Consider the following 11,467-nt stretch of genomic DNA (forward strand, 5'->3'; position numbering starts at 1 on the left):
GGGGGGCAGGGAGTGAGTTGTCTGGTGCCGCCATGCTGGGGGTGGCGGGGTGGGCGGTTCCCGGTGGGGTGGGCGGTGCCGCCGCGCAGCCCGGACGGCGGGAGCAGGTACGTGCGGGCAGGTGGTAGCGGTGGCCAGGTGCGGGGTCAGGGATCGTCCGCCAGCGCTTTCGCAGGTTCGGGCGGTGCGGGGCAGCTCCCGGCTGTCTCAGCCCGGAGGGTCCGGGCTCTCTTCAGGGCGCGGTTCCCGCACTTCCCGCTCGGGGTGAGACTCGCAAAGCTGCTCGCTGCACCGGTCGGTCTCTCGTTACTGCTGTCCTGCCTCTCCTTTCCCTCTACAGTCCCGTCTCCCCGAGCGGGCGGCTCCAGCCTGAGCACCCCCTTCATTCGCCTCGCAGCCCTGCCAAGTGCCCTGTCAGCTTTGGCGTTCCTTCGCTCCAGCTCCCCCTGCTGCCTTCGGCCGCCTCAATGCCACCCCAGTCCCCCCAGGCGCTCTCCTTCTTGTCCTTCCATGACTTATCCCTTCCCCAAATCCCCGCCGCTCGGGTAGATGCCTCTGCTGTCCCGCAGCCTTCCCCTGCCGCGGACAGGATCTTCTCACATAGCTCCAGCTGGGGAATGCAACCTCTAAGGATGCAGCTGTAGATGTTTCGATCTTCGTGGTGTCTTCTCTGTAAATGCCATATTCATTTTCCACTGATGTTTCTTCCCTCCGGTCCTTGACTCGTCTCTAGCCTGCCTGTAACCTCTCCTTTCTGGCTTCTACCCTCCAAACTATTTTTAATTCAGGTTTTGATACTAGACAACCCCATTAATATCATAGTTCCCATTTCATCTGCATTCTCCTGGCCTTTGACTACTCTCTCTGATATTTTCTTCCTGCTCTGAAAAGATAGATTTTGAAAGTCTTTTTAGATGCTTGTTCTCTCCATTCTTGTTGCACCATCTCAGATCTAACAATCTTATCGTCCTTTAGCATTCGTGTTCTTTATTTGAAAGTCTTCTGTAGTAATTCAGTGTCATTCCACCCCTCCATGATGGATCTCAAACTGATGTTGTCTCCTTTCAGGTTCTCCCTCTCCCACAGACACAGGCTCCCCTGTGACTGCTCTCCTTGCGTGGTGACTCACGGATCTGCTTCTCTGGTGTCCTTCCAGGTAAAGACTACTGCCTAGCAATCAGATTGGGTTTGTCATGGTACATTGAGCTTTTCCCACAGTCTTTCCCTCCTTTCTTGATTGTGGGGAGCAGACTACTGCCCTTTAAACAGCATGTGATGGTCTAGGTGTTATATCTGAGCCTACTTATTTGGACCGAGTCACCTGTGGAGATGGATAAGACCAATTAAGATGAGAATTATTACACATGGGCAGCTGTCTTTCTCCCTTTCTCTACTGCTTGTTACAGCGGTAACTTGGGGTGGCTGAACTTGGAACTCGAAGACTTCAGTTAAGTGACTGCTGTGATCTCCCAACTCTTTTTATTTCCTTTTTTTTTTTTTATTTTACCTGTTGGATTTTTTTTTTTCTTTATGCAGACTCAAGAGGCTGATGGTGTAAGGACAGTTATGATTTTTAACAATCATACAAGCTGGGATTTTTTTTAAATAGAAGCTAAAAGTATGCATAAACAGCTAGCTCACATCATGGTCTTTCCTAACAAAAAGCTCTGTCAGATCTGGGATTGTAATTAGGTTTTTTGCTTTTTACACCAAGGGCTGAGATCTGGATCACGGGACTCATTTTGTTTTTCTCCTGCGTGCAGCAAGCATGTGCCTAAGGAGTTAGTGATTGCTGTGGGTGGCTGATTTATAGGTAGTGTATAATCAGCCATTTGTGCCCTCAGCTAGTGGTTTGCCCTAGTAGCTGGCTTTGCTGTTGCGAGGCTGACTGAAATGCAGTTCATTTGTAAAGAGGTTCTTAAACTTATGTTCAAACAAATTTTTTTGTTACAGGCTCTGTACCCATACAAAGCCTTATACTGCAGAACTTGCTGATGTTTTCGATTTTGCTGCTAGCGTGTTCCCCTCTGGAAGGGTGTCACAGACTCTTACAGAGGGGAAACACATTCCCAGAATCAGTTAGAGACTAAGTGACAGCTGCAGTTGAAAGTCAATCATATCCAACGCTGGAAAAGTAAACGTTAAGGTAGGGAAGAAATGAGGAGGCAGCTAATGTGCTCAGAAAAGCCCAGTTTTATTTCAAAAACAAATTATGACTCCAGGCTGACAAAGGACAGATAAATCTGCTGACCTGTCCCTTCAACTGGATTCAGCGTAGGATTTGTTTTGCCTACACCCAGTTGTAAGCTTGAGACTAGCATACCTAAGGCTCTGAGCTAGCTATACATCTGACAGGCACATCTTCTTCCAAAGCACATAAGAAAATGAACTTTAATATTGAAGTTGTTAGTCTTTCCTTTGATGGCAGAACTACAATTCTACTGTTTTCTATGTATTCTTGACTGAAAATGAAAAACAAGTAACACCCTGAAAACAGCCTGTTTTAACCATTAAACTATTATCCCTGTTGATAGATCAGTTGCTCCTACAGTGTGATATATTGTAATTTCTTGACTGAAGAAATCAGGGCCAATTACGAAATGGCCAAAGTCGAAAGGTTTGCTTTTCACGTTCCAAGTCTGGAGGAGCTTGCTGGGGGTAAGTCATGCAGTGTGTAACTTTTTACAAACTTATAAACTTACAATGTACTTTTCAAACTTATCTTAAAGCTCTTATCAAAACCTTTCTACAGCTAGTACATGCAGAATGTTAGTGTTCTTAGTAAACTGAGATGTAAAGGAAAGCACTATGTTTCTGTATGCTATTATTTCCTTAAAGCAAACAATGACTCCTCCCCCAGACCCAAATGATGTTTAAGCACACAAACAGACCTGTGCATGGTTTGTGAAAGTTTTGACAATTACAGACCTGTGGGCTGGCAGAGAACAGTGTGTACTTGCAGTAGAACAGCTTAAAACAGTAGCAGAAAAGATGGATCACAAAGCAGAATTCCTCCCCCCTCCATCTCTGTCCTGAGGGTATCCTGTAAGCTGTGAGTTTTGTTGCTATTCAGCTCTTGAGTATAATTCAAGGAGTGTCCTTTTCTTGTCCTTTTCTACTTACTGGAAGGTTCTGAGGTGTATTGAGAAACTTGCCAAGTACATTCTACTGACCCTTGTGGTCAATGGCTTGGTGAGGGTGCTGCCGAGACATGGAGTGTGGCTGAAACCCCCACTGGAGGAAACGAAGGCACAGGAAAATCCTCTGAGTAAATAAGGAACTGCCTGATTTGAGATCACAGACTGAATTTTCTGTTCTCTAGTTTGAGATATCAGACAAAGCAGAGCCCAATGCATGAAAGAACTTGGGCATTTTAACATAGTATTTGAAGCAGTGTCTGGAAGTTGTTTCCAAACAGTGAACTTGTCTAAGTCAGAATCCTCCCTGTTGTTTGACTCTGCAGGTCTGAGCCTAAAAATGTTGATATGAAGCAAACCCAAAAGTTTAGCTTTGGGGCTGTTGGTTGTCCATCAGCACATTCATTATGTGTCCTGTACTGACAGTGGCACTTGCCAGAAAATCCCCACAAGAACAGAAACATGATGGGCAATATCCTTGACTGCAGAAGTTTCCAGACAGCAGAGACCATTTGAGATCATAATCAAGCAATTGCAAACAGTCTGGTTGATACATTTAAAGAACTGATTGTCACTTCAGCTAAAACTCACTTCCTCCTTTGCTCTCACATGATATTTTTCTGTGATCATAACTGTCTGCTCTCGTGAAGCAAAACCACTGCTGAATGTGGTTGAAGTTTATCTATGTTGCTTCACATTGTGCTGCTCTTAGTCTACTGGGAGCAGTCAGTCATTGTATTTCAATTAAAAGGTTTTAAAAATTCTTAATGAATTAGTGTGCTAACTAACAATTATCTGAATGAGCTTTTGCTCTTCTCTGAAGCTGTGGCTCAGGAAACAAGTGCCTACAGACAGTAACATTTAAGTCAATGCAGTTACTTTGGGTAAGCGTAAATAATTTGATGTATCTTGCTGAAACAATGTCTAAACAGATATATTTATTGTTGTTAGTAACTTGTAAAACTCTTAGAAATTTTTCATTGTTAGTAACTTTGCCATTATTTTTTATTATAGTTTTGCAGAAAGGGCTTAAAGAAAACTTTGCTGATGCTCAAGTCTCTGTTGTAGACTGTCCTGATCTGACTCAGGAACCCTTCAACTTTCCTGCCAAAGGTAACCTAGTATTCCTGTCTTCCACTATGACTTCTCCAGTTCTTTCTACCTGATCTTACTTAGTTTTGGTCTTCTAAAGATGCTGGAAGAGCTTAAATTGTTTTTAAGATAAAGACTATATGTAAGAGTTACATTTTATTTCTGAACTTGCTTCCTAGTTGATGTAAGAACAAGGACAAGTCAATACCAAATGTAATACTTGTCCTATTTTTTTTTCTTACCTTCTGATTGCAATACTCATTTCATAAGCTTTATTTAATGTATTGAAAAGATTTTGAAATTAAATTATCTTCCAGATGGATACTTTTTTAAAATCTGTGCCAATCACTGTCTGAACCTAAGGAGTTGCACTTCCATTAATTTTTAAATTCCTGCCATTCACATATGTTGGTGAAGTGAATGGGATTCATCTTCTTTGATATTAGCTGTCTGGAAGACAGACATGCCTTCTGTGCTACTCATCTGAGTTCCCCCTGTCATCAGTATAGTGAACGAAACACCTCCAGAAGGTGATTCATCCCTTCATAAAATACATGTCCAAATAAGTGGCATGATGAACTGTCCTGTGGCTTGGGCATCCAGCTTTGCTGAAATTTTGCAAGTACCAGTGGGGGTATCCACTGTGTGGTGAGGGCATCTTACCGGAGAACCGGCAAGTTGTTACCACTGTCATATTTTTTTGTGCTTAGAGAATGTTAATTTTATAACAGGTTGCCTAGCATTAAATCCTACTGTGAATCATTTGGGTGTTTACTGTCCTTGGACTTCTTAGTAGTGCAACACTTTATCTAAGCATGCTAGGAAAATAGTGTTCTCAAAGGGTTTTAGAAGTTTGAGGAACAGGTTCTTTGGTAGGTTTAATTAGGAAAAACTATTTTACTGAGCTAACTGGCTGTATTTTTCCAGGAATCTGTGGAAAGCCTAGAATAGCAGATGTGGGAGGTGTTCCTTACCTCATACCTGTTGTACGGAAAGAAAAAGTGAGTTTTCCTGTAGCTGTGAGGTTTAATACATTTGTCAAAAGAAAAGCAATATCTTATTGAAATATAAACAAAACTAAGGACCAGCAGATACTATAAGATTCCGCTTATAAAAAAGACTGTTCGGTGTTTTATGAGATTGATTCTGACGTGTGTTTAACATAGACTTTGTCAGGAAATCTTACACATCGAAGCAAAAATAGCATATCATGGATGATGGTTCATCTTCTCCTGCCCTCAAATACAAGATAGTTTTGGAAACATACCGTCTGTGACAGGAGCCATGGAAGGAATTACTAAACAAAGGGCTTGTCTGCATGTTTATGTATGGCTTGCTGCATGCCTGTGATTTCAAATCACAGCCACGCTAATTTGTAAAAACTGGCTATATTTGCATTTCCAGGCATGGATTCATGGTGATTCATGTTACTGTCCTTTTCCAAGAACATCATGCCTCCTTTCCAACATCTGGCTCTATATGATATTCCCTTCCATTTTTTATTTTACAGAAATACAAACTTAAATAAGAACAATAATTCATTTTTTGGGGTAAAATGGCAGGAAAACATACTGGCAGACTCTATGTTTCAGAAAAAAAAATGCTTATATACCAAATTTGTTGCTACCAAATGTGTTGTTCAGAAACTGTGTTCAACCTAATTATCCAAAACACTAATGAGGGCGTTGTGAATTAAATGCATCCAGAGGTTATGGTGAAGAGGGTGACAAATCTGAATCACAGCACCACACCAAAATCAAAGGATTGATTCTCTTTTGCAGGTTTATGACCTAAATACAGTTGCAAAAGACATAGAGCTGCCTGGAGCTTTCTTTCTTGGAGCTGGAGCGGCGTCATCAAAGGTTCTTGGAGTAAATGCTGAGGTTGGTAAATAAGTGTGATGGTTCTCAATGAAGTAATGGAAGTATCGTAATAGTAGAGCAGAATCATACTGGGCATTTTCCATTTACAATAAAATGTTTAATAAACACCACTCATGCCAAAATCACATAAAATACATGAGGAGGGATTTGGATGAGGGCCATCCAATGAAGTGCATACTATCGAGATGATAAAGATTAATTTTTAACTTGTAATTCTCTGTGAAGCATGTGCTTCTTTTCAAGCGTACAAGAAACATGATTTTTTTGAAACTGATTGACAAAGACCTGACCAGAGGTTTTAATGACAAGACTTAGAAATACTTGTCAAAGTTACTGGTAAATGCATTTGCAATACTCCCCGTCTTTTGCCCTCTTGGATGTCTTCGTTTTATCCTCGTAAGTTTTAAAGATGCCACACACAAAACGATCACCTGCAGGAGACAAAAACTACTGCCTGTGGAGGCTTTGATTAGAGCCTTTTGAAGCATAAACCTCTGGTCTTGCTATCTCCTTTTGATGCATTTATTGGCAGATGAGATAGTCCATGTCAGCATTAAATTTGTGCCACAATAGTAGTGGTTGTTACTGTTCACTGATAAACTATTACATAGAATTTCAATACTTGCATGCAGGCCTCAGATCTCAATGGTTAGACTGTTTCTTTCCTTCTATGTGTTTTTGTTTGTTTTTGTTTGTTTGTTTGGGGTTTTTTGTTTGGTTGGGTTTTGTTTTCTTTGGTGTTTGTTTGTTTTCAACACTAGCATTCATCTTCACATAATATTAAATGTAACTGTCCAGAAAAATTAAAACTGTTTTCTGGAATTTCCGATTACATTACAATGTCAGTGCATTTTTCTTACCAGTACAGACCTCATCCTGAGAGACAGAGTTGTGTGATGAAGAGGATTATTTCTTGGAAATGTGGTCCAAAGCTTAAATTGCACATATGAGTTCTGTTCATTGGGAATGACTCTTACATGTCCTTACTGACTTACTTGACTTATTCTTACCTATTCTTTGTCTCAGCTTATCCCTATTGTTCAAACTAAGAGTGACAAAAAGCCTGCTGTAAATGGGAGCTACATTGCTCAGATAAATCCTGCAGATAAAGGGTGCCTGCTTGAGAAGTACAGCAGTAAATACACAGACTGTGAGTTTGGGCTGTTGGCCAATCTTTATGCCAGTGAGGGCCAACCCGGTAAGGTACGTATTTGGATCAAAGGTGACTTTGCGTAGAGCTTTGTGGCTGAAGGGAAACATGTGCTTCAATGTTCTACTATCAGTTTTCTGTGATAACAGTGAAGTAGTAATTCCATGAAAGAAATATTCAAACATAAGGAACAGATGCTGCTGAATGATAGGAAGAATTGGTGGAAACAGAGAGGCACTGGAATTTTTGAGGGATAAGTATGTTAGTTCACTAAAACTTTTCTATCATAAATCATCCATCCAAATCCAGCCCAAACCAACAGTGATTTAAGGTAATGGTTGTTCAACATACTTGTGTTAATCAGGTCTGGGCACTTGTCTAGTTTTTTTGTAGAAGTGCTTCCCCCAACACAGCCGCACAAAGAGGTGTTGGCAGAGCAGTCAAAAACCTGACTACTGCATGGAAACTGAGCAGCCTTCTCTGTCTCCAAGAGTCTCTTTATAAGAGAGTGGAAGCCAGCTGGGGAACAGAAAGGGGTTGCTTAAATCATTGTCTTATGTATGAATAAATGACTTGCTGCCCAGCACCCTTCACAGGCAAAGCTAGTGTTGAACAGAAAGTCAGGAAAGGGAGTTGGTCAGGTACTGGAAGCATGCAAGTGGAGCAGCACTTGCAGGAAAACTCACATTTTCAAAAGTAATCTTGGTTTATAAGCTTGGGAGAATTTCAGAGCAGCTCTTACAGACGATTGCAAACTGTTGCTGTGGGAGGCAGCAGTGACAAATTAACTTTATTCTCCAGGTCATTGAAGTGAAAGCCAATGGAAGAACTGGGGAACTTAACTTTGTGTCTTGTCTGAGACAAATTTTAGAGAAACACTATGGAGAAAAGCCAGTTGGCATGGGTGGTACATTTATCATTCAGAAGGGGAAAGCAAAGATTCACATTATGGTAAGTTGTTCTCAGTTCATTTAAGTTTCTTCATCCTTCTGAAAACAGAAGTATAAATCAGGGTGTAACATTTTACTGCTTGGAGTTTGTTTTGTATTTTCAAATATATCCATAATCTGTTAGGATAAGCAGTGTATTAAAGTGAGGAGCTGACATTACAAAACTGATGTTACAAAACTAGTGACGCTTAATTACTTGGCCTTAGTACTATAATCTTTTCCTTTGAAATCTGTGGACAGCTAAAGAACTGTAGAACTATTGTAAAATGAAATTAAATACATGAACTGAGATGATACTTAGAAGCTCAGTAAATTTTAAAAAGTCTGTTGCTTATTATAAAATGTACCAGGAGGAAAATCCTAACTTCAGTAGTTCTCCCACTATGTGTGAAATGAAAGAAGCAATATTCTGTGTTTCTGGCAGAAGCACAGTAGCTGACACTGGAACTTCTTTTAGGCAAGAAGGACTGTGAACAGAATAGTGGGGAGGGCAAAAGTGAAGGAAAGTTGCTAGAGAAAAAGTGTCTTGATACAAGTGTCTTCCTTTCACTTACAAAGCTTTTACTTCTTCTGTAGCCTCCAGAATTTTCTGCCTGTCCTCTGAACACCGACGAGGATGTGAATAACTGGCTCAAATTCTTTGAAATGAAGGCTCCACTGATTTGTCAGCCAGTAATAGTTTCCAGAGATCCAGTGAGTCTGTCATGTCTAAGTGTAAACTGAGACTTGTAATGAATTTTGTCCTAGATGTGATTTTTCCTTTTAAGAACAGGAGGGTGTATATATTGTGTTAAACTCTTCCGGAGTTGGTATAATGGAACAGAAGCTTCTCATTCCTGTCACTCGTTTGAATTGAGGCTAGGGCAATCTGTTCTAGTGGCTCTTCATAGTGGATTGAACTTAATGGTTCAGTACCAATTGCAAAGGTGCAAGTGTTTGTCCCAAACCCAACAGCACCGTCTGCATTTGGTGCTGGCCACATCAGCAGAAATGTTAAGAGCGTGGATGCTTGTTCAGCCATGTGTTCATGTAGTTCACTTCCCTAAGAACTGTCTCTACTAATGCTGTGTCAAAATATGTGAAGCATGTGTCTCATAATTGCTGATGCAAATTAAAGTCTGCAAAACCTCAGGCTAGAAGGTTATCTAGCATCTTTCAGAAGCACTAAATACAACAGCAAATAGTTGAGGATAAAAAACAATCTGATTTCAAAAGCTATTAAGATATGCATTGTTAGGAAGACTATTTTTTAAAAGTAACCAGGAAACCATAGATGAAAACGACTATAAATAACAATGCAGTCATAAGTAATATAAAAAACATATTTCCAGAGTTAAATGAGACATGCTGTAAGCTTGGATATGTTCCAGGGTGTGACTTTATTGTGTCATTATGTGGCAGCCTTTGCCCAAAGGCTAAATTGTGTGCGTCTTCCCAGAATCAACTGGCGAGTGCTCTGAAAACAGCCATCAGCAGCTGCTGCATTCAGAACCAATGCAACTTGTGTAGTGGATGCAGCTGGGTTACTCCCATCTGACTTGACAGGAAGCTCAACAGCACTCAGCTAAGCCTATGGTTTTGGAAATGTTTGAGAGTCACTACAGAGACAGCAGTAGAAGATGGCATTCAAATGCCATTGCATTACTCATCAGTATCCTCTTGCAGCCCAGAAAACCAACTGTATCTCAGGCTGCATTAGAAGAAGTGTGGCCAGCAGGTTGTGGGAGGTGATTCTGCCCCTCAGGAGACCCCACCTGCAGTGCTGCAGCTAGCTCTGAGACCCCAAGAAAGACATGGACCTGTTGGAGAGGGTCCAGAGGAGCCATAGAAATGACCAGAGGCTGGAACAGCTCTGCTGTGAGGACCTGGGGAGGGCTCCAGGGAGACCTTATTGCAGCCTTTCAGTGCTTAAAAGGGGCTTATCAGGAAGATTGAGACTTTTTACCAGGGCCTGTAGAGATAAGAGAAGGGGCAAGGGTTTTAAACTGAAAGAGGGTAGATTTAGATTGGACGTAAGGAAGACATCTTTTATGATGAGGGTGGTGGGACACTGGAACAGGTAGCTCAGAGAAGCTGTAGATGAACCATCACTGGAAGTGCTCCAGGTCAGATTGGATGGGCTTTGAGCAACCTGATGTAGTGGAAGGTGTCCCATGACAAGGGAGGGTGGATCAGGTGATCTTTAAAGGTCTCTTTCAACCCAAACCATTCCATGATTCTATGATATATCAAACTGGTTGGTGTGATCTCACAGTTTAGTGGGCTAGTTGTTATTTTATTCAGTTCTTCCCATTTTCATTTGATCTGGCTCTCAGAATTTTGAGTAGACATTGTCCCTTAATTGCATAGGTCTGTGGCATTCAGTGCAGAAAGGTTCTGATTTCCAGTAGGGTTTCCTTTGTGTGACTGCTTTATTTAATCCCGAAAGGAAGGGGGAGGGAGGAAAAAAAAAAAGGGGAATATCTAGGAGATTGATGGCTCCCAACTTTTAGTGTCAGGGTTTCTAAGTCCTTTTCTCTTTGATGTCCCATGGTAAATCCTTGTACAGCTCCTCTTCTTTCGCCTTACTAGTTTCCCAAGCATCTTGCAAGTTTCACTGTTTAATTGTTGGAGCGGACCCTGAGATGCGTGAAAACACACAATAGAAAGCAAAGACTGTCCCAGGACTTCTAACCACAGTTCACCTGAATGTGCATTCACGGTCTTTTCTCTGGTGACAGGGCTTTGACCTGCGCCTGGAGCACACCCACTGTTTCAGCCAGCACGGGGAGGGAGGACACTACCACCAGGACACCAGCCCTGAGAGCGTGGGCTACCTGGGGTACCTGCTGCCTGCAGAGCTGCTCTTCCGCATCGACCGGCCCCCCGAGACACACCGTGTCGGCAGGGACTGAGCCGGCACAGCAACTTGATCTTTCTGAAATACAAGTGCTGATTTTTGTAATGCTTTTAATTATGCACATTTATCAGTTGAGAATAAATATGAGAGTGGTAAACTGCCAACTTCTTAATTTTGTACTTAAAATTGTTGTGACTGAAATAAAATGGTAATTTCATTGCAATATTATTGTAGGGTTTTTTTTGCTTTTGGTTTGAGCTTCCTGTGTGGTCGTAGTTGATGATGGGGACTGAGGAGTGAATTTATGTTTAGAAGAGGGAATTAAACCAGCTCTGGTCAAAAATCACAGAATGTCCTGAGTTGGAAGGGACCCACAAGGATCATTGAGTCCAACTCCTGTTCCTGCACAGGACAAC

General features: G+C 41.7%; 1 protein-coding gene across 3 annotated transcripts; it reads left to right on the forward strand.

Annotated features, from left to right (window-relative positions):
* Positions 1 to 36: 36 nt before the first annotated feature.
* On the forward strand, positions 37 to 11,274 carry C1H11orf54 (chromosome 1 C11orf54 homolog). Of its 3 annotated transcripts, none has more exons than XM_065850821.2 (10): positions 37 to 107; positions 1,069 to 1,156; positions 2,535 to 2,658; positions 4,152 to 4,250; positions 5,157 to 5,230; positions 6,011 to 6,112; positions 7,139 to 7,315; positions 8,064 to 8,213; positions 8,789 to 8,905; positions 10,933 to 11,274. In XM_065850821.2, the coding sequence occupies exons 3-10, from the start codon at positions 2,601 to 2,603 to the stop codon at positions 11,104 to 11,106; spliced, it is 951 nt and encodes a 316-aa protein (XP_065706893.1). In that variant the 5' UTR covers positions 37 to 107; positions 1,069 to 1,156; positions 2,535 to 2,600; the 3' UTR covers positions 11,107 to 11,274. The 3 variants fall into 3 exon arrangements, with proteins under 3 accessions (XP_065706893.1, XP_065706903.1, XP_071659533.1); XM_065850831.2 differs by lacking the exon at positions 37 to 107 and adding an exon at positions 127 to 264; XM_071803432.1 differs by lacking the exon at positions 37 to 107 and adding an exon at positions 650 to 672.
* The last annotated feature ends 193 nt before the right edge of the window (positions 11,275 to 11,467 follow it).

This window comes from Patagioenas fasciata, chromosome 1 (assembly GCF_037038585.1).
Source record: "Patagioenas fasciata isolate bPatFas1 chromosome 1, bPatFas1.hap1, whole genome shotgun sequence".
Taxonomy (NCBI): Eukaryota; Metazoa; Chordata; class Aves; order Columbiformes; family Columbidae; genus Patagioenas; species Patagioenas fasciata.

What these genes read in the sequence shown, in the direction of transcription:
- C1H11orf54 (XM_065850821.2), top strand. Translation starts at nt 2,601, where the DNA reads ATGGCCAAAGTCGAAAGGTTTGCTTTTCACGTTCCAAGTCTGGAGGAG. An exon ending in CTTCAACTTTCCTGCCAAAG is followed by an intron (nt 4,251 to 5,156) that starts GTAACCTAGTAT and finishes GTATTTTTCCAG; the next exon opens with GAATCTGTGGAAAGCCTAGA. An exon ending in CTGTTGTACGGAAAGAAAAA is followed by an intron (nt 5,231 to 6,010) that starts GTGAGTTTTCCT and finishes TCTCTTTTGCAG; the next exon opens with GTTTATGACCTAAATACAGT.